This window comes from Pleurodeles waltl, chromosome 10 (genome assembly GCF_031143425.1).
Source record: "Pleurodeles waltl isolate 20211129_DDA chromosome 10, aPleWal1.hap1.20221129, whole genome shotgun sequence".
Classification (NCBI taxonomy): domain Eukaryota; kingdom Metazoa; phylum Chordata; class Amphibia; order Caudata; family Salamandridae; genus Pleurodeles; species Pleurodeles waltl.
The window spans coordinates 186146940-186170636 of record NC_090449.1 but is presented as its reverse complement, the minus strand read 5'-3'; the positions used below and the strand labels follow the sequence as shown (position 1 = coordinate 186170636).

General features: G+C 41.8%; 1 protein-coding gene across 3 annotated transcripts in view; it reads left to right on the top strand.

Moving 5' to 3' along the window:
• The window catches only part of CLEC16A (C-type lectin domain containing 16A), a 462030-nt gene that overhangs the window by 313201 nt on the left and 125132 nt on the right, over positions 1-23697 (top strand). For all 3 annotated transcript variants that reach the window (XM_069210166.1, XM_069210165.1, XM_069210163.1), the window contains exon 20: positions 5763-5967. In XM_069210166.1, the coding sequence (XP_069066267.1) occupies positions 5763-5967 (205 nt within the window). The remainder of the gene's footprint in view (positions 1-5762; positions 5968-23697) is intronic.

The window sequence follows — 23697 nt, the reverse complement described above, 5'->3', positions numbered from 1 at the left end:
GTGGCCCCAGATGCAGTTCCCATAAACCACATAAGACCGCCAGTCACAGGTCAGGTCAGTCCACCACCCCCAGCAGCATAGCCTACATACGTCTTTAGCTTGCCCTTATACCAGCACAGGCATCCAGTGGGAGGCAGGATCTGCCATCCACTACCCCACTAGCAGTCCATAACATCTAATAAGTTGATTTTGCAAATAATCAAGAGGGGCTACTCCATCCACTTCCTGAAACCACCCCGACCTCACACACACACACCCACCCATGCTACCCACTTACGACCAGCTAACTGAGGACGTTCTCTCCTTACTTTATCAGTAAGTGCCTGCTTGCCCTTTTGGCCAAAGTGGCCATAGAGAGGGTGCCAGCATCAGCAGTAGCTCTTCCTGATACTTTCCGGTGCCCAAAAGGATGGAAGCCTCCATCCTATTTCAGACCTGTGCCTTCTCAACTTCTTCCTGAAATAAGAGAAGATCAAGTTTCTTCTCCTTAGCTCAGGTCCTGTCTTCCCTGGATGGTAGCACTGAACTTGCACAATGCATATTTCCACATCCCAGTTGTTCCTGCTCACAGGCACTACCTGCGGTTTACGGTGGGAAAAGAGCTCTTTCAGTTTCCAGTGCTTCCTTTTGGCCTCACAGTGCCTCTGGGATGCTCACCAAGGTAATGGTGGTGGTGCAGTGCGTCTGCTGAGATCAGGGGTTCCAGTCTTACCCTATCTTGACTATTGGCTGCTGAAGGGCGCCACCCTTGCAATCATCTCCCACCGCTCGATTAAGGCGGACCTCCTGCATTCACTGGGGTTCACTGTCAATATGCCGAAGTCACACTTGACATCCTCTCAGACACTCCTTTTCATTGTGATAGTTCTGGATACAGTGTGGTTTCAGGCCTATCCACCCTGGACCTCGATTCCAATATATTCAGGCTATCATACCAATGTTTCAGACTCAATCCTGAATTTCGTTGAGACTTACTATGGTACTGTTGGCCTCATAGCCTCCTACATCGTTCTTGTGACGCATGCCTGTTGGCATATCATAGTCCTGCAGTGAGACCTGAAGTTTCAGTGGGCACAGCATCAGGGGAATCTCTCCGACCTCATACAGATGTCAGAGGGCACTACAAAAGACCTACAGTGGTGGCTGGCGAACCGCGATTCAACAAACTCAGCAATCGATGCCTGGCGGATCACGAATGGTGTCTCCATCCTGAGGTGGTGCAAGTTGTCTTTCAAGAGTAGCAAGCACCTTGGTTAGATTGGTTTGCCGCCGCCAAGAAAACATAATGTCAGCACTAATACACAATAGAATTTCAAAAGGAGATCTCACTTGACTACGCCTTTCTGCCAATACCACTCCTGCCTAGAGTTCTCAAAAAGATCAGGAATGACTGTGCCCAAGTCATTCTTGTGGCTCCAGATTTTACACTGAGAAGCTGGTATCTCGAGCTCCTGGGCATGAACATCAGTCCTCCATCCAGGCTGCCTCTTCGAGAGGATCTTCTGTCGCAGCAGAAATGCAGGATTCTACACCGGAACCTGTGCACACTCTGCCTCCATACTTTGATTTGAGTTTGACCATCTTCCAAGAGTCTGTGATGTAATGTTGGAAGCCAGGCATCCCTTCACCAAGATGGTGTACGCTTGCCACTGGGACAAGTCTGTGGTACAGTGTGCACCCGAGGATATCGATCCTCTTTCTGCTCACTTATCCTGTGTTCTTTTGTTTGTTCTTTCTTTGCCCCAGCAGAGTTCTGCTCTGGGCACTGTTAACAGTTATTTATCTGCCATTTCAGCATTCTTGCAGTTGCCGAACCAACCTTCCTTTTCAAGTCACATGACTAGATTCCTCAAAGGCCTTCAACACATGTTTCCTCCCAGGCCCTTCATTATGCCCCAACGGGATCTTAATTTGGTGGTCACTTATCTTATGTATGCGCTGTTTGGGCCACTGCACAACTGTCTGCTTCACCTGCTTACTATCAAGGTGGCTTTCCTACTGGCCACATCGGCCAGGAGAGTCAGTGAACTGCAGACATTCTTTGTGTGCCGTCCTAACATCACCTTTTACCCAAACAAGTTGGTCCTACTGACCTGTGCTTCATTTCTTTATAAGGTTATCACACCTTTTCATGTAGGTCAGAACATCACCTTGGCTACCTTCTTTGCTCAGCCTCACCCTTCAAAAGAAGAGGAGAAACATCCTTGTCTGGACCCAAAGACATCATCATTGTGCTATCTAGAACGCACAAGAGAGTACTGGATGGCTAATGTTGGTGCTAAGATTGGGAAGGCCATAAAGAAGAGCACAATCTCACAATGGATAGTACTCTGCTGCACATTATCCAAAAAGCAACCCCCTGAGGGTTTGCATGCTCATTCTACCAGAGTCAAGGCTCTGACCACTGTGTTAGCTCATGCATTCACTGTCCTGTACATATTTTCAGGCAGCAAATTGGTCATCTTTGCACACGTTCACCAAACAGTACTGCCTGGATGGTCAGATTTGTTTTGACGGGCACTTGCCCATTCGGTTCTGCAGGACTTTTTGACTTAATCTGTGTCTCAGACCTAACTCGGGAGATATTGCTTTGGTATCTATTCTAAGCTAAGGAATTTGTGGCTAGAAATCTCTGTCAGATGAACAAGTTATTTACCTTCAGTAGCGTCTTATCTTGTGAAGACTCTTTGTTGCCGCAAATTCCTTCCCGATCCTCCCCACTCTGTGAACTGATTTCATAGGGTCTCCCTTCTTAGGGCCTTAGCAATACACACCAGTGTGTCAGCATTCGTCATGGCTCTGCCCTTCTGGTATAAAAAGGTCACAAAAAGAAACGGACTTCAGCACCGCAAAAGTTGGTAAGTCTGCTGGCATTTATTTGCATGTAAAAAGAAGGTAAAATATTCCCAATATGTGAAAGCTCACATGAAACTGCTCTGTATTTTGCACGTGATCTGTTTCACCTTGCTTCAATTGTTTTGTTAGTTAAATGTGGAAGGATTGTGCTGAGAAGGCAGAAAGAAACACTTCTTCTGAATGGTTGCTAGAAGCAAAGGCTTTGCAATCCATAGCTTTCCTTTAAGGATTAGTTTATTGACTAAAGGGTATTTTGAAAAATTAACTGATGGTTGTTTTATATTTGGATTAAAATCTTCTTGAAGAGGAGATTGAGATAAACTGCCTTATTAATGTATGTAAAAACAGTAATCTGCCTTTTTTTGTGCCTTGGGGTGCTTTGTCGATCTACTAACGGTAATATATTTACTTTATTACCACTGTCAAATCACACACATCTGACTACCTAATATAATATAACATGTTTATTTATAAAACACAAGTTCACTCAGTTGGGCATCTTGCCCCTAAATAATTGTTACTAAACTCCATGATGCTCATTTGATTGACTTCAAAAGGATGATAGGTTAAGTGGACCTGCTATGTTTAGGACCTGTTAGAAGAAAGAAAAAGGGGAATACCCAATAAACCTCACCAACCCTGGCTATTATGACAAAAAGGATAAATCAATAAATACAAAATTGTTGCAAAACAAAACTAATGTGTATAAAAACCAATGAATTAAGCTTAGGTCAAAATATTAATCGCCACACACCTAGGTTTAAACATTTGTATGTATTTACTCTAAATTGTATCATATTAAAATGTGTATCTGTCACACTAAGTGCACCATTGCATGATTTACCAAAAGAGAAAACAAGAGGCTACAGCATTCACAAAGGCCAGCACATCAAAATATCTAAACATAAACACATTAAGAAATCCAACATTAACAAATGTGCACATTATATGGTAATTTCTTTCCAATGGCTGACTATTTTTACAAAAAATTGCAGGTGTTGTATTTTTCTCTTATGATTCCTCTCATCCACCTTGAGGTAAACAAAGGAAGGTCTGGTCTGAGGCAAAATATTCATTCTCATTCCTTCAGACCTATTGCACACTAATATTTAAGATATAGTCTATCTTTTATTGAAAACCCAGTCAACATGTTTCAGCCTATTTCCCTGTCTAGGCCTTTTCAGAACCAGCAGAAGACAAGCGACCGTATTCTAAAAGGGTATCACATTAATACACAGAACATTATTATCTTATGTTTGTGTGCACAGAAGTACAGAGCTCCTTGTCAGTTATCAGTGCCTCGCAGAAGGATGCCTCTGTCACCCGCATTCTGACACTTGCCATGTGAAAAACATTATTATCCTCAACTTTAAAGGAACATGCAAAGTTATCTTACTATTTATGTGCCCGTGTATACAAGGGTCGGACACCACCGTGCAATAACCTCTACAGAACCAAAACTCGCAAATAAGTTAGTGAATATAATGCTCCTATAAAACAATTGCGATGTGTATCCTGAGAAACCATATTTGTGCATGCTCTTACCCTTTGCCCACTTATTGTCCCAGAGAACACCCCAAGAATGAATCACAGAAATAATCTGTTCTTTTCCTTTCTCCCCATGGACCCCACCACTTCTTTTGTTTTGTCTGTAGCCTTGTGAAATTCTTTACCTGCTCTAAGGTCTTCCAGTATGGCAACTCAAAGATACATGAGAAGCTTGCACTGTTGCTATCTATTTGGTAACTGATTCAGTATGTTAGTGAAGCCTACACTGCTGCAGCCTATGGCATACTAGTGCAATGTGTTAATTACATTTAGTCAAATTGTTCAAGATGCAAAAACCAAATGATTGCCTTTAGTACTTGAAGCCCAGTTATTAAAATTTGTCTCCCTGTTGACCACGGAAGAACCCCAATGGTCCAATTAACTTGTCAGAACAGTATCTGTTTCTCAATAAAACCAGTATTGGATAGGTGTCAATCTGAGATGTTATGTTACCAGAAGGTTCAAGGAATGAATATCGTCTGACAAAAATATTATGTACTAAATATCGCTTGCACAGCTACTGCCCATTGGAGTTCATAATCAAGACTATACACCAGTCGAACAGTAGTTTTTAAACTACATTCAGGGCACAAAATGTATGTCGGGTAATATTAATCCAGCAAGCACAAAGTCCTCATGTTATCTCAGTGAAGACTTGCACTGCACGAATCAACTAACATTTTTAAAGAGCCTTCTTGGGCAGTTGACTGCATCTTTTAAGGGTTAGTGTTTGGTTAGTATTGTGAATTTATACCCAAGTCCTCAGTTTTGGAAACTTACCTATTGCATCTCCCAGCTAAGTGGTATTGATTTGTGTTTGGGTGCTTGTAGGTGTTTTGTGTCTCCTGTAATTCTCTTAGATTCTCAAAGTTCTACTTAAACATTCGTTGTACAGTGCTATTGTACCTGAAGATTATAGTCTTAGAACCCGCTGGCTCTACTGGATATTGAAGGTCCGCTGGCTCGGACCTTTAACAAGGGAGAGGGACTTTAATGGCCAGTACCGCCCAATATTGCGGGTTCTAAGGCTATTAGAACATTCTGTAACTCAAGGGCAGATTGTTCTGTCAAATAAAACAAATTCCTCACGACGCTCGAGGGGATTAAAATCCCCTCAGCCTCCGTGAAGCTTTGTTCAAAGCTGTTGCTGTGAACAAAGAGAGCATTGGAATGTTGACGCTCCAGGCTTTTACCCGCCAGTAAACGCCCAGAGCACTCCATTTTCTGCAGTGGAGCCCCCAACATTTCAATGTTCTTGTAGTAGTTAAGCTTTTTAAAAACTGTCCTATAAGACTCTTTATTTTACATTCACCAAATAAAGAAATATATACAGAACACATTCTCATCTTTTTCTGCAGGATATGCAAGTAACTGGTGTTGAAGATGACAGTAGAGCTCTTAACATCATAATTCACAAGCCTGCATCTAGTCCACATTCCAAACCTTTCCCTATCCTCCAAGCCAGATTTATTTTTTCTGATCATATCCGATGTATCATAGCAAAGCAGCGCCTAGCAAAGGGACGCATCCAGGCTCGACGTATGAAAATGCAAAGGATATCGGGTAAGCTGATTGTACCTTTCTCAAAGTTATTCTTTATTTTATTAATATAAAACATCATTTACATGTTTTTTTCATTCTGTGGAAATCACTGTGACATGAATTTATTTTATTGCCAATTCCTGGCCTTTGTGGTTAGATGTTTGTAACATTTATGGGATAGCTGAAACACAGTTGAAAGGTTATTGATGGATGGGTGCTGTGAAAGGGAGAGAATGATGAGGTGTGGTGTCATACATGATATCAAATCTAACATGCATGCCGTTTCTGCTTTCCAGCATTGTTGATATGTTGTTTTGGTCATTATGCTTTCACATGCTAAAGGATTCTTTCAAACACTTTAAAGTTTTCGGTACATGAGTACATGTTACATACGAGTACATACGTTATGTATGTGACAATCTAGAATTTGTGGTCTGCTTTTTGTGCTTTCTGAAGATAATTAGTGAAGGTGTACTTTTCCATTTATTGTCAGTGTTGTGCAGATATGTTTCTGATCTTATCTTCTCAGCTTTACCACACTAACCCAATAAATAAAAAATATTTTCTATTCTGTCATCTTTTAGGGTCGAGCGCACAAGCGCTCCGTCCCCATTGTAATCTCTCTTTGGGCTTTTAACCACACCTGTCACTTTCATTGGTTCATGGGCTTGCCTTTTAAAATCCGCTTGATTTCATTTGTGAAAGGCATGGATATGCCTCGTTTTTTTTCTTTCAATTTATGTGGCAAGAAAGGTCCGGTTAGTAATGTACAACGCTAATAGCTCGAACTCGAGCAAATGCAAGACCCGTTGCATTGCAAATGCTTGTTTAACAAGTGGTTACGTTGTTTCGGGGCACTTGTAGCTTAGAAAAGGATAAAACAAAAAGTGAAGATATAAAAATGTACATTTTTATTTATTTAAATATATATATATATATATATATATATATATATATATATATATATATATATATATATATATAATATAATAATATAGCAAGAGAGAGAAAGAGACAATATTCAAAATTAATGGGTGTAAGTAGTTTGCCCAGATGTCTTTATTCATAAGTCTCATACATGCGAAAAATACTAAAAAGAATCTGAAAAAAAGAATGTAGAAATTGGCTGCACCTGTAACTTTCAGATCAATGCATATCTATTTACATACCGTAGCACTCCTTTTTTTTTTTTTTTTTTTTATTGAGATTTTATTATGAATGTTGACAGAGAAAAAACTCAAATGGGGTAGGAGCCCCGACAGTTTTCAATGGTTGCGTACAATGCTCAATAAACAGTGGAACGGGGAAAATGGGTAGATCAGTAGGATAATATCAAACGTAAACATATTATATTATATCATACCAAATCACGCAGGGGACAGGGAAGGCGTTGAGAATGAAAATGGAAGAAAATGAAAGAAGAGTGTGTGGTGTGGGATCGGGTAAGGGCGCTGTGCCTGGTTATGTCGGATTACAGTGATTGTGGAGTCGTGAGGCTATTAGGTTGTAGAGTTGTATGGCTCTCGGAGGTGGGATTGTAGGATAGTGTGGACTACAAACAGTTTTGGTCGAGTAGGCAAGCTGGCTAAGCCCGCCTATTGGTATGTCATAAGGCATAGGGGTCAGGGCGCCTGACTGTCTGGGAATGAGTAAGCAGGCAGGCGGGTGGGTGTGTAATCTCCGTACCGTGTCGCCGCCTGGGTCGGGTGCCAGTCATTAAATGTCTGGGTCCATTTCGAGTCTGGGATACCATAGCACTCCTGATTGTAGTCGTTAGAAGAAAGACACATCGTTAGAAGAAAGACACATTTAACATTCTGTCTGGGAACACACAATACAGTATGCCAACAACCGAAGCAGGACTTTTTATTCATATTTAGTATATACCCTTCATTTTGAATTTGGCAATACTTAATAAAAAATACTGTAATTACAAACGAAAAACGTATATTTATTCAAGAAGCCCAGAGTGTTCGTTTTCATAACCTCCAAATAACAAACTACGGTTGCCCAGGATTATGTATGTTTGAGAGGCAATTCTTTTAGAAGAGGTTTTTCAATTAAGCACAATACTACATCTAAATCATAAATGAATCGACTAATAACAAGTAACATTATAACATCAGGCATTACAACACTGCTTACCCTAACTCCATCCCCAATTTACCGTCATGCATTACAGCACTTCTCACGAACAAAAAGTAACTTGGTCAGCAGACGTACTTTTAGATGGGAGGAAAAGCCGAACACGCAGCCACGTTGAGCTACTGCTGGTCATTTATTTTTCAATAACATTAAATATTGAAAGGAAGTCGAAGACAGTGCCTCAAAGAGAAACTTTGTTCTCTAAACCTAACCTGATAAAATATTTCCTTTGGTGTAACATTGTTTCGTGATGTAGTTGCAGGATAAGGAATTAAATTATGAACTATTGTTTCTAAACACATGCCAGAAACATAGATATTATATTTTATTGTTTTTCCCCTTTATTAATCTCCTAGATTTCAAAACTGTCTTGTAATTCTTTTTATTTGCTGTTTTCCAGTCAGTATCATGATTTTCCGCTATAAAAGATATGATTATTTATATAAAGGAGAAAGTGATTAAAAAATGTTACTGATTTCATGATTAAAATATAGATTTATGTCCCCTCTGCTTGAAAAATTGCTGGCGGGAACAACCCAATATGATAATTAAATAATCATTTAAAGTGCCAAATTGGTCACTTCTATGGAATTACTTGCCTATAGTAGCTTTACGGATATCCAGATCATAGAGAGCGTTAAAAAAAAAAGCCACCTTGTATGATGGAACCAGGTAAATTTACCAATAACTACAAACATGGGCGGAGTTTCAAAACAAATGTCAGAGACAAACAAAGTGACATAATGCACCCTTTGACCATTGCAGAACGTGGAAATAAGTATATTAATTATCATACTTCAGTGCATGACTGTTAACTGGCCTCTTACTAATAGCCTAGCTTTGATTTAACAACGATCTACGGATCGAAATCTTTTGTTGTGCGTCTTCTGGGTCGCTGCAAATTTGTCAAAGACTACCTCAATCACTGAAAGCTTGTTAAAGACCCACTGGGCTGGAATTTTGGAGCACCACATCCATATCTATGAACGGCTGATTGGACAAGGCTAAAATAATCAATCTCCCCCCTACCTATATATATTGTAGGGATGCCTGTGCACTTAGCCTAAAGAAATATATTTAAAAATGCACTGGTTTCTAACGTGTGGGCTAATTCCTCCAGTATGGTGAAGAAGATGATGCTGAAATTAAGCTGTGAAGAAGGTGTACTTGCTCTACCTCCCTTTGAGTGCTTCACTCTTGCAGCTTAGTTCTAATTTATTGTCTACTGGATGGGGAAAGAACGAGAACTGATAATAGGTGATGTCCGGTGGTAGCCCATGTACAAATAGTTCTATGAGTTACTCCTTTACCTGTTACAACTAGCAAGCCTTTTCTGGATGTTGATCCATTTGTCGAGATGAGGAGTGGTGCAGTTGCAGTATAGTTAACAGTGTTGGGTTACTGCAACTCTGAAGAGCCTCACACAACATGAACTATTCAAAATAGAGGGATGAGAACTATAGGTTAATGGGAGATCTTATGTATATGCCATCCTGTCCGTGCATGACAGAAACCACTTTCAACACCTCATTTAAAGCTATCCATCTCATTAGATTATTATTTTTAAGACAGTATGATTAAATATTAACATCATTTTTTAATGATGTTGACATCCTACTTCCTATGTTGCCCCTTTAATATGTGGCCTACGGTCGCTGATGCCTTTGGGATTTACAGGCCATGTTTCATCATATTATTGCTGCATGCCAATATAATGGAGTGTTTGTGTATTATTGACTTATTCAAACAGAAAGTTTTAATAAGGAGAAAAAAAAAAGGTAAGGAAGCAATCAGCATTTTATCCGCTTTATTTATTTGCAGGGACAGGTTAATTAAGGATATTTCTGGTGAAAAAAGACCATGTTAAACTTTTTAATCAAAAGTTTAGAAGACTATGCAAGCTTGTCCCCCTGCTTGAAACCATTATACACTGGAAGAACTCTGTTCTTTCCAGTTCTACTGAGGCAAGTCTCTACCAGGTGACTATGGATTAGTCTAATCAATCTTACAAACTTCAAATTAACACCTCAAGATGATGTGTTTTACCCTGAGTCTTTTTCTTTTAACAGTAACATATGCAATTAGGCACCATACATGTATCTCTGTAGTCGTGTGACTGCGAGATAGTGGATTTCTAGTCCGTCCTGGCACCTGCATAGCTTGACAGGAGAAGGGTCAGGGGATGAGAAAAGCCCCTTCCATCCTTCTGTAGCTTCACCTTTTCTACCATGGAAGGCATTGGAACAGATAGATTCTCCTGATCATCTCAGGAATCGATCACTGGTACACCACCTGCACCCATCTCTAAAGTTTAGTAACGTTAGTAACGTTGTAAGGTTTTTGTGTGTACACTCAGGAGGTCACGTATGGCTCCCTTCACTCTTCAGGTTATTATTAAGGGAGATAGTCCATGCATCTGCAGCAGAGGAAGACATTATTATGCTCCTTTCACATAGTTCACCTTTTCACCAAGGCCCTGATGATCACAGAGGTCACCACTGAAAGTATACTGTTAGCCTGTCCATTCCTACCATTCATGTTCCATACTCCGGGTTTACACACTCACATTAAATGCAGCTGCACTTGTGCAGGCCTATTTAGGTTTGAACTAATGCCTCTTGACCCACACAAGCAGGCAGATTCGATTTTTGAAGATGTTTGTGTCAATCGTAATGCAGACTTCTGGGTTGTGCAAGCACTGCACCTCGGTAATGCAACTGCAGGTGGAGGAGGCAAGGTAAGCGTAAATATATTCTGGCTTTTTTTGCATACATTACATCTGACAATCGAGGTTGTGTATCAATAATTGTGTACGTATTACAATTAAGAGATTACAAACTGATGTAAGCTAAAATGAAACAACAACCTGAATGTCTGTTGTCAACAAGCATTTACGCAAGCAGTGGGCGGGGTTTGCTTGGCCTATTAAGCTCCATCCACCCTCAGCAAAAGTACTCAGCCCAGTAGATAATTTCAGCTTGGTAAATATCTTTGACCATGCATCCTTGTTATTGTCATGTAGGTTTTTCTGCACTCTGGATATGTGAATCTCCCAAAACTACAGAAACCGTTATTTTGTTTGTTCCTGCCAGGAATACGCTTCACAGCACTTAATGCAACTGGGAAGGAATGTGTCACAAAGGGCTTAGATGTGGAAGTCACTGATGATCATATACTTACAAGTTCACATAGAAGATTGCTACTTGGGCATTAAAAATGCTTTTGATTTTTATAAAGTATGATAATCTGCAAATAATGATGTAAGTGGAATCACTATCCAAAACTTGATTTGAGTGGGTATTAACCCTGTGGCAGTTGTATCATGAGCACTCCATGCTGGTTGCTGCACAACATGCGGTCACATCTATGCGTGCAAACTCCTGAAATCCCTCGATTCTAACACCACAGGATTTCCTTCGCCACTCCCCCGTTGAGATATTGTTTTTTGTGTGAAGCACAACGTGCATATTCCTTTAATGTCATTCAAAGAAAAAATCGAATGTCACAGTTCTATTTGGCTTAGAGATAAGTGGTTGAATTGTTACCACTCTGAATTATATTCCTGATTGGAATTTGCCGCAAGTCATTTCTTGAGCTGTAGTCCACCTGCTTGGCCACTAGGTCTTTATTTCCTAGGAATAGAGGCAGGGGCATTTGTATCCCCGCCCATCAGACAAGCAACCTTCCAGAACTGAGCAGAGGGAGATTAGGGAGTTTAACTGGAACCACCCCTTGAAAGTAGCAGGTACAATAAACTCAACAAAAATCAATCAAATGGTAAGCATTTGGTTGAACCCCTGCCCTTTGTATTCTCCTTTGGTAAAACTATCCCTCTGCCCCCTACTAATGTAGAAAGGCCTAATAGACAACAGAGAAAAAAATAAAACAGATTAAATTAGAGCCAACCTATCCTGCTGTTTTCCCATACTCCCATTCATCTTCATTACATAGACCTTTCTGCTCGCCTCAAGGGCAGACTAGGTCCACTAGACACCAGGGAAATGTACAAAATAAAACAAGAGGAATGGACTATGGCCATACCTTCTGGCATTTGGCCAGCCATACCAACGTCTCCATGGGTGGGGCTGTTTGCCCAAACTGCCCTTCATGGGGCAGAAAGGCATTCTAAACTCAAGGGAAAACTGTTGATAAAATAAAGAAAGAGAAACACACGTGAAGTCCTTTTCATAATGTGTTGCTCTATCATGCCTCTATTTAACAAATGCATTTCAGCTCCTCTGAGGGAGCAGATCGGAGGAGGAGTTGTATTCGGGGCAGTACTAAAAGGCCCTCAGAACTTAAGGGTTTGTTTATTTTTTTAAAGCGAGAAAACTAAAATAGAGTGGCTTAATTTATTTGACCGATGAAAAAATGGAAAGCTTGTGAAGGACAGTCTTCCTGCACAAGGATTGCCTCTCTTTGACCTCTTACAAACAAACGCATTTCAACTTCCCTTGGAGAGCAGATGGGAATGTTAGCCCTAAACCCCTAATATGCTTCCCAGGGTTGGTGAGACCCATTGTCTTTAAAGGATAATTTTTTACTAGAACGGGGGAATGTTCACACCCACGCATCGTGATCTACTGTCTGCACCTCGTCTCCCCCCAACAAGCTATTACACACATCACTACCCTCAAAATTAGCTCCCCGTTGTTGGTAGCCATTGCACAGAGGACATGAACATATATAAACTGCATCGATATGAATTGTGAGTACACAGTTTTGTAATAGAGTTATGAAAAGAGGTATGTCCATATTTTTGTTTTAATCTTCTGCACAATTAAAAAAAAAAAAAAGTCAGAGGAAATCTAAGGATGATAGACTTGTGCATACGTCACATGATCTCTTTACCCTCAGTAGCCAGAAAATATCAAATATTGCTGAAAAGTACTAATTCCTCACATTCATGTAGCTGTGAGGACTAGGGTTCACAGCCTGTGGTAAAAGTCCCACCATAGAGCGTTCTCATACTTTTTCTGAATAAACAGTATATCACATGTGTAAGGTGGCCTATTAAATGTGGCAAGAAAGGGCCAAAATTGCAACGACAAAAAGTCGTTGTTCACTACGTATCTGAGATGGCTATTGTTTTTGCGCCATGGATTGGCTCAGGGAACCCTACTGATCTGTTATTTCTGAGTACTCTAAACCTAGTCAAATTCAGATAAATGTGACGTGTGGATTTCAGAATGTTTTTTAAAACCAGAACGGCTTCCAAGCATCAAACTGTGGCAACGTAAAACACAATATCTTCAACTTTCTCATTGGGAATAGATGATGTATTTGGGCCAATGGCAACGCAAAAGGATGATAGGCAGAGTGTTGAAACGTTATAAACACTCACCTCCAGTCACAGATCTGGGTTTAATCCATCGTTCTTTTGCTCACTGTGCCTCCCCGGTTTGAAACAAGCCATATGCTAATCAGTTTTGAACCTGCTCCCTATGGGAACGGTCCAGCCCAAACTGCCAGGCCAGGTCCTCCCTGGACCAGTAACAAGCATCCTGGGACCGGTTTCAGGGTATCACCCTTCATCAGCCAGGCTAGATTGAATATAGTGGCATAGGTCTAAAGGGGGGGGGGAGGAAGGGGAAGGGAAATTTCCTTTACGGACTAGGTGGTCTCACACACTATGTAGTGTCATGCTTCATCATATGTCCCCTTATAGTCAGACTTGCATCAAAGGTGGGCGCTCTCTGTGCGCCTATACCGACCTCTCCTTCCTGAAGAGAGCGCCCACCTTTGATGCAAGTCTGACTTTAAGGGGACGCTCCCTCTCCAGGATACCAGAGGCAATTGGAGAGAATAATTTGTTAAAATATGTAAAAAAAAAATATACATCTATTTGAAGCACCTACCTCTGTCAACAGGTTTTCACCTATGCTATGTTAAACAATCAAGCAACCAGACCTTGTACTAATTTTGCCACCTTTGTGATAAGAAATCAGGACACTTTTTTAGCGTTCACAACTTAAGCATGGCGTCTGTCTGCTGCCGCACGATAGGAAATGCTTTCATCAAGGTTAGTCCTATTCTTCATGTTTAAAAACTGAAGAGAAATTACATTTGCCGTCTGTTATCATATAAACACAGCTAAAACAGTGCAAACATAGTTTGCTTCACTGCTTTGAAGAAAAACTGCAAAAATGCATTTTGTACATTAAATTTCACTGGTGCAGAAATGTACATAATATGATCGCTTCTACAATAAGTGTACTCTTTTAAACCGAAATAGGACGTTTGGGAAGTTTACAGTAAATTCCTTTTGGAGGGCAGGTCGTGTTTATCAGACCTCATTTCTACACTATCATTTCTAAGGGGGTGCAGAACAACGTAATTCATCACAAGTTGTGTCTACCATGGATCCTGCTCACGATATTACCCACTGTTTTCCAATTCCAAGTGATAGATTTCGCAGCTTTTAGGACCAATAAACAGAAAATTGCACCTGTGAAGGGCAAAATGGTGCAAGACCAAACCTCAGGAGGCGCGGGAAAGTCTAAATGAGGACTTCATATATGGGACTGGGGGCATCAGGAAGGCACCAGATAGGAGGTTCTTGGCTGCCACAGGTCAGATTCTGCTCGTGCACAACTTCTGACGCGCCAGTTCCATCACCCTGCTCTAATCTCTAATACGCCTCGCTTCCTGCCTGGATGGGTCAGCGCTATAGAAATATTTTTATAAAATAATAGATAAAATAATACAAAAGAGGCGGTATCCTTGCCGCGCGGTATTGCCTCCCGGGTTATTTAACTCTAGAAATATATGGCGGAACTTATGCAGCGCAAACCTAGTAATGAAAAACCAAGCGATATCGACAACGCCATATGTTTTTCTGCTTGTTTTTGAATGACGTCGACCTATGCCACTAAGAGCCCTGCACAGTATTTCTGTGAGGTGAGGGCAAAATACAGCATCACTCTTAAGTTGAAGCAAAAGCAAGGACGTGCAGTAATTGGGGGAAGGATGGGTCACTGCGCATTTTTGGCAGAGTATAAAATTAAATCACCCATGCAAATAGAGAGGTGCCTGGATCCACCAAAATGAATATAATGCTATTTAATCATTTACCGTCCCCATGGATATTTGAGACTGAAGGGACCAAGCAGTGGGCGCGCGTAGCCAAAAACACTGGAGGCCTGCTGAGTAGCACACGGACAGACAAAATCTTTCCAATCTCCCTAAAATGTAGGTAGTTTAGTTGGTTTAGAAAAGGTTCCTCCGTTTACGACCTGTGTCTTCCATGTGAGTTTGTTGTTCTCGGCCCTCTAGCTACAAGCTTCCATTCTGTAAAAGCTCGTGCCAAAGCTGGCTTTATCACCTGCCCACATTAAAGACAGAAGAAAAAATATATCTTTAACGATCAGGAAGAGCCAGTCAGAGACCTGCGGTGGCGGCGAGTAGGGTAGGGATGGGGGGGAGGAACAGCTCAACCTTAGCAAGTCCAGGACACAACTGAGGAGAATGGGCTGGCCTAAAGAAATAGTAAAAGGGTGCGCCAAAACCTGTTTTGGCAGTGTCAGTGGGAGGGAAGAGCACACCAAAAGGCAGGACAAATGGCAACAGTTCACCAATTAAAATACCAATTAAAAGAAAGGAATTCAGAAGGCCACAGGAAGGATCAAATGAAAACCGGTGGGTATGGTAAATACCCGTAGAGGAGGATACTGCATACCAAGAGACCGCGCATGCGCGCTGCCTAGGCGCGACATAAAAATGACCATGTGAAGGGCGGTAAAGAGACTTTGAATATGTCAATTATTGGAATCCTGCATGGCTGCCAGATTTGCACCTATATTATTCTTGCAGCTATGGGATCCAACAAAGTATAAATTTCTGAAAACTATAAACATATGGAAATCCTGAGAATATCCCATCATTTATTTGTTAAGACTGCCTCCTTGTAAAGAGAAGACCACTGTTGTCTCAACTGATGAACTGTTAGCAGACGTTTGTTGATAACTAGAAGAGCTTTTAGTCTCGGTGCCTCACTGAATGATCAAACTCATTCTCCAGGGTTCCCAAGACAGGCAGTGCTTCCAATACTTGAACAGAAAAAATGCAGGATAATGTTAGTTCCCTTCATCATAGCAGATAATTGGTCTGTTGAATGTACCCCGATTTTAGAGGGAAGACCCAGCTCCTCCTGCAGCCCAAGAAAACCTTAATGATATACAGGCAACAAGAAGGTCAAGTAGAGGATTTCTTGACCTTTACCTTGCATCACAGATGAAGAGGGAAATTTAAACTTGATGTGGAGTATGATGACTTTGTTTTCATTCTTTCTTTAGTGAACCACAGCATTAATTATGGGAACATTTGCATTTTGGGCAGTAGCAGTTGATATCGGGGAAAAGCTGTGGGGCAATGCAGGGGCCAGTGACAAATCAAAATTATCTAGCGCCGACTGCCTCGCTGCTCTTCTGCTCCTTTGCTAGTGTACAGGCTGAGGTTCTCAGACTCCCTTTGGCTATTGAAGATGTTGCTGTCATGCTCGTAATACTGTTACCCAGCATGAGTGAAGCAACGGGACTGACCTGAGCAAGTTAGTTTTGTGCTCCCACAGGGGCTGGCAGTCTGTGCCTGCTGTACTCCACCCGGCAATGTGGCTCACGTTAGAGAGATATCAATGAGCATGTCGGCTTGGCATCCCAAGACAGCCGTCCAAACCAACATGTGCACTTGCAGAGGTGCTCGCCGCTCCCCCTGCGTGCTGGCTGCGGTGCTGGCATGAGTATGGCCCCACCCCCAAGACCTGTCTCCCAGTAGAAAAATAAAATGATAATAAAACTGTTTTGTTATTTTATTTCTTAAGCTTGCATCTCTTGCCAGGGGGCGATGTTCATCCATCATAACGGAGGAGCCACCACTGATTTTGGGGCCTATGTCACAACTGCAGAAACTGAGTTTAGGCTGAACAAGAGATTCTTGACATTATAATGATTGTTGTCAATTTCAACACAAACATGCAGAAGAAATGAGCTACATTTTTGGAATATTAAATTATGCACTGTGTAGCATCGTATGCAATTTATATGATACTAAATTACGCTTTGATTAGGAAACAGATTAATTAAGTGAAAGTCATGTAACACCTCCATAGCTGCAATTAACATATTATTTAGAAGGGGGCTTTTGAGCATCTCCAAGGCCAGAAATGCATGGAGGAATCTCTGTTTATCTTCAATATGTCCTTACACAGGCGAAGCAACATGTTTTACGCACCCTTGATGGGAGTGCAGTGCACAGTGGTATCACACAAAATGATGGCCCCCCCCTTGCAGAATATAATGAGAGGCCCCTGAGCCTCCGATATCTTAGAGATATTCATTGGCCTTCTGCTAGGGTGACCACCCGTCCATAAATTTCACCGACCATCTGTAATTTATCCCTCCGTTGTCTGTGATGCCTGTGTTAATGGACTGCATTTGTCTGTGATTTTAGATTTGAGCAAAGGACAAAAGGTAATTAGCACATTTCAAGTGCTTTCAGGGTCCTTTGGACCTCATAGTACTAAAATGCATTGGCAAAGCCAATAGGTCTCATGTGTGCACGAGCTATTGGCTTTGCCAATGTGTTTTAGCCATGTTGTACACCAGAGTGGCTACTGTGCAGCTTGGCTAAAATTAGTGGCAAAGAGGAGAGTGGGGCAGAGTGTCGTAGAGTGGAATTGCGAAAATTAGAGTGTTGTGGAGTGACAGATTGTCGTGTTTAGGAGTGGCGGAATAGTGTAGAGGGGGTGCACTGTGGAGTGGTGTACAGTAGAGTGTATTGGCATAGTGTTGCAGAATATACTGGTGTTGACTGCAGTGCCATTGAGTGCAGTGGCATAGAATTCAGCAGCATAAATGCAGTGTAGTAGAATGCATAGGCATATATTAGAGTTCTGCATAGTAGAGTGCAGTGTTGAATGGTGCAGAGTAGAGTGGCATAGAGTGAAGTGGCAAAGAGTAGAATGGTGTAGAATGCAGTGGTATACAGTACAGAGTAGAGTTGAGTGGCATAGAGTGGTGCAGAGTAGAGGTGTGTAAATCGGTGCAGATTAGAATATAGTGATGTAGAGTGCAGTGGCTTAGAGTGGAGCGATGCAGAGTGGCATAGAGTGTATTGACATAGAATGCAGTAGTACAGCGTAAAGTAGCATAGAGTTCAGTGACAAAGTGCAGTGCTGCAGAGAAGAGTGTCATAGAGTGCAACCGTGTAGAGTGGAGTAGAGTGGCATAGGGAACAGTGGTGCAGAGTAGAATGCAATAGTGTACAGTGCGCTTGTGTAGTGTGCATTGGAGTAGAATGCAGTTGCATATAGTGGAGTGGGGTAGGGTGGAGTAGAGTGGCATAGAGTGCGGTGACGTAGAGTAGATTGTTTCATAATAGAGTGAAGTGGCATATAGTGGAGTGGTGCAGGGTAGAGTGCAGTTGCGTAGAGTGGCATATAGTGTAATTGCATAGAGTAGATTAGAATGCTGTACAGTGGATTGGCGTAGAGTGCTGGGTTACAGAGTAAAGTGCATTGGGGTAGAGTGTATTGGGATAGAGTGTAGTAGCTTAGAGTAGTGTTGCAGACTAGCATACAGTGGAGTTGTGCAAAGTGGTGCAGCGTGTAGAGGCGTAGAACAGTGATGTAGAGTAGAGTGGCATAGAGTGTATTGGCAAAGAGTAGAGTGGTGTAGAGAGGCGTAGCAAGAAGTGGCATAGAGTGCAGTGGTGTAGAGTGGAATTGAGAAGAGTGCAGTGGCATGGAGTGGTGTAAAGTTGAGTGGTGCGGAGTAGTGTGGACTTGCGTGGTATGGTAGCGCACTGCCATTACCAACTACACGTTTTTAGTTGAAATGACCTTTACATTTTCACAGACATTCAATTTTAATAATAAAACTATACAGTGCACAGACGATGTGTGGAAATTGCATCACCTAGTGTAATTTGTTTTAATCATATTAAATTGTTTGTTTCTAACACAGTTCAGAGTTAAAATAAAAGTGCTTCATTTGTGTTCCTAAACCTGATTTAACCTGCAATGCTTGACCAGTTCATTTAAATGTTGTCAAATGCTGTTTCCTACCCCCAGTATCCAGCAACATTGTCATATAAATCCTCTCACTTTGAAGTCAGAGAAAGAAAAGTAAATACCGAGCTCCCACTGAAGACAGAGCCTGACATTCGACCTAGATCACTAAATGCACAGCAAATGTAATGAGATAAGAACAAGATTTACAGGCCTGTTTACAGAAAGGGAGCACTAGGAAGGATTTTCTAAGTAAGGTGTGGGCATTGGCAGCCAAAAACAAATAAAACCAGCAAATCAAAAGCAAGGAAGTGTGAGTTACAAACCTCAAAGCCAATGGCAATCAATGGGCAAATGCATTCCTAGGGAAGCTCTCTAAAGGTACATGAAGCAGCACATGCAGGATACTTTGTGGGGGTAGGCCAGTATTTTATCCCAGACCCTATCTTGCAAAGGTTTGGCCATGTGAGACCCCCAGGTAGTATGGAGAGAAGCCCTGAAGTGGTCTCCATGTTGCGGGAAAGGTCTGTACACCCATCCTATCAGTTTGCCACCTGTCCCTACTGTGTAGAGCTTCTGGCACTCCTCACTTGGGTTTAGTGCCAAGTAGCAGACAGGAAATAGGGCATTTAATGGTTGTTTAAGGTGTTTGTAAGTGCGAAGTTGACCTGGGGAAGATTGTAGTCTTCCACAAGAGTTTGGAAATATAGTAGCTCACCGTCCACAAACAAATCCCCCAATATTAAGATGCCTGCAGCATCCCACTGACGGAGCAGTCCTGAGTGCAGCTGCCCTGTGTGAGTGGGAAGGCCTAGCAAAGGTAGTGAAAGAGTGTAGAGTTTCTTTGTGTTGGCGAGCTTATAGGTTCTAGAAAGGCCAGAGAAAGCTGTGCAGGATAACCCCAGATGGCACAGTAAGCCCTCCTTTAAAGTCCTTACGGATAAACTCTATCTCATGGTCAGTGTGGCAAAACAGCCAGAAAGCCTCCCATTGTAGGTGTGCAGCTAAATAATAACATTCTAAGACTGGAAGGGCTAATCCATCCGTAGTCATGTATAGCTTTAGAGTGGAAAGAGCTACCCAACGGCCCCAGAGACCATATCAGATGCGGGGTGTATCTGAACAAGTAATGAGGGATGAGCACGGGAACGTTTGCAAAATAATCTAATAATCGTGGCAGCACACCATCCTCATTGGTGCCAGTTGGCCCATTACAGAAAGTGGAAGAGAAGACCAAAAAGCAAACTGGGCTCGAAGGGATCGTGTCGCTCTGGTCAGATTTTCATTGTGCAGACCGTTGGGGAAATGGTAGATATTAATCCCTACGTATCAAAAGGCAACTGGTTTCCAGTTCAATCTGAGGTCTAATTGTAACTATACAGGGAGTGCAGAATTATTAGGCAAGTTGTATTTTTGAGGATTAATCTTATTATTGAACAACAACCATGTTCTCAATGAACCCAAAAAACTCATTAATATCAAAGCTGAATATTTGTGGAAGTAGTTTTTAGTTTGTTTTTAGTTTTAGCTATGTTAGGGGGATATCTGTGTGTGCAGGTGACTATTACTGTGCATAATTATTAGGCAACTTAACAAAAAAAAAATATATACCCATTTCAATTATTTATTATTACCAGTGAAACCAATATAACATCTCAACATTCACAAATATACATTTCTGACATTCAAAAACAAAACAAAAACAAATCAGTGACCAATATAGCCACCTTTCTTTGCAAGGACACTCAAAAGCCTGCCATCCATGGATTCTGTCAGTGTTTTGATCTGTTCACCATCAACATTGCGTGCAGCAGCAACCACAGCCTCCCAGACACTGTTCAGAGAGGTGTACTGTTTTCCCTCCTTGTAAATCTCACATTTGATGATGGACCACAGGTTCTCAATGGGGTTCAGATCAGGTGAACAAGGAGGCCATGTCATTAGATTTCCTTCTTTTATACCCTTTCTTGCCAGCCACGCTGTGGAGTACTTGGACGCGTGTGATGGAGCATTGTCCTGCATGAAAATCATGTTTTTCTTGAAGGATGCAGACTTCTTCCTGTACCACTGCTTGAAGAAGGTGTCTTCCAGGAACTGGCAGTAGGACTGGGAGTTGAGCTTGACTCCATCCTCAACCCGAAAAGGCCCCACAAGCTCATCTTTGATGATACCAGCCCAAACCAGTACTCCACCTCCACCTTGCTGGCGTCTGAGTCGGACTGGAGCTCTCTGCCCTTTACCAATCCAGCCACGGGCCCATCCATCTGGCCCATCAAGACTCACTCTCATTTCATCAGTCCATAAAACCTTAGAAAAATCAGTCTTGAGATATTTCTTGGCCCAGTCTTGACGTTTCAGCTTGTGTGTCTTGTTCAGTGGTGGTCGTCTTTCAGCCTTTCTTACCTTGGCCATGTCTCTGAGTATTGCACACCTTGTGCTTTTGGGCACTCCAGTGATGTTGCAGCTCTGAAATATGGCCAAACTAGTGGCATCGTGGCAGCTGCACGCTTGACTTTTCTCAGTTCATGGGCAGTTATTTTGCGCCTTGGTTTTTCCACACGCTTCTTGCGACCCTGTTGACTATTTTGAATGAAACGCTTGATTGTTCGATGATCACGCTTCAGAAGCTTTGCAATTTTAAGAGTGCTGCATCCCTCTGCAAGATATCTCACTATTTTTGACTTTTCTGAGCCTGTCAAGTCCTTCTTTTGACCCATTTTGCCAAAGGAAAGGAAGTTGCCTAATAATTATGCACACCTGATATAGGGTGTTGATGTCATTAGACCACACCCCTTCTCATTACAGAGATGCACATCACCTAATATGCTTAATTGGTAGTAGGCTTTCGAGCCTATACAGCTTGGAGTAAGACAACATGCATAAAGAGGATGATGTGGTCAAAATACTCATTTGGCTAATAATTCTGCACTCCCTGTAAGGGGAAAACACTACCATATGTTAAAGAAAAACTAATTACATTTTAAAATCTTTCTCATGTTCTTAGATTTTGTTTGTGAAATTTACATACCAAATATTTTTATGATTCTATGTGTACTTATGGATAAGCCAGATCAATGGTTTTGCACAACCATTTTAAGACTGGACAGAGTGAGCAGTTACCCAGCACAACATTGCAAGGGTCCTGCTCACTATTCACAAGCACGAACAGCAGACCATTGCACCAGAAGAGTTTGCCAGGGTGGGTGGGTGCTGCTTCTTCAACAACTTGACAGTGCCTCTTCTGTTTCTCTCCTCTCTTCTGAAATAACTCCCCAGGTACTCAATATTTTCCAACACTCTTGTTGGACCCATCTTGTTGGATTTTAGGAACTCTCCCACCTTCTTCTTCTCTTCCTTATTTGTCCATTTCCTAGCAACAACCATTTGAATAAGTTGCAGTGGATCTCCCATCTGATCTTGATTTCATCCTCCTCTTTTACTCGTAGTCTGGGCCCCCAGATAAATTCAGAGTCCCAGACATGCACTCTTGTGCTGTGAGACTACAGACAACTTGTGGGTACCTCATAGCCTGGCATTAGGTGTGAGACTGTCGCTCACACTATCTGCTCTGCCTCACTACTTTATTTTAGGTTTGAAGTCCACTGGAGGTTTAGGTTAGCCAGATGTTTTTGTTCAACTTGTTTAAACTAGCATAAGGTTACTTCCCTTAATTTTTCACAAACAGTTTGCTGTGGGGTTAAAAATGTTTAGAAACATAATCAGTATGTTGCTTTCTTTCAAAGAAAGGTTGGGTAGATTTGAGTAGGAGTGATGGCCTTCACACCGTGCCCAAGGGCATCAATTTACTACCAAACAAGGGCATCATATGCCACCTGAATCTAGCATACCGGGGGCAATCCCAAAAATACCATAGTGAACAAACAGTTCTGTGTAGAAAATAGTAAACAAATGTACTGATACCATAGTGAGGTGCGGCCTGTCCTTGAATGTGTGTGTAAAACTGACGTTCTTGAATTTTTGTTCTGAAATTTGACCCTTTGTCTTGGATGTTTTACAGTCCTGTCCAGAATCTGCCACCATGCCAGGTGATCACCCTACCTTCCACTCAAAAGGAGACCCCCCGGAAGGTTAGGTGGTGGCACCCCTGGAAGGTTGGGGACCCTTCCTCTTGCTCGACAGGGATTACACCCCTGCAGTGGTGTCTTTTAAATGTTCCGATCTATACTATAGGTTTTTTTTTGCAACCCTCATGTTTTTTTTCTTAACCCAGTGATAATACATACACATGATATAGATTGCATACACCATAAGAACTCCATTCGAAGGTTATCCGAATTTGATGTTGCTCACCGGGCTGCTGAGGCAACGTCGCAGGAACCACCAAAGTTGTCTTTTCAGAATTCTTTGTTTGACTCGTAGTAAAAGACAAGCATTCTCATAAATCCATTTGCTAAGTGACTCCCTAAGCCCCACACCTCCTTCATTTTGTGGTTCACAATCAATAGAAATGTGGGAAACTGAAGTAGTGTGGAAGGGAGGAAAAAGTTGCTTACCAGAAATACTTCTTCCCTTGTGTGTTTCATCTCCCGCGGATTAGCACATACGTGCCATCCTCCCCTGACCTTTGGGATTCTCCTCCT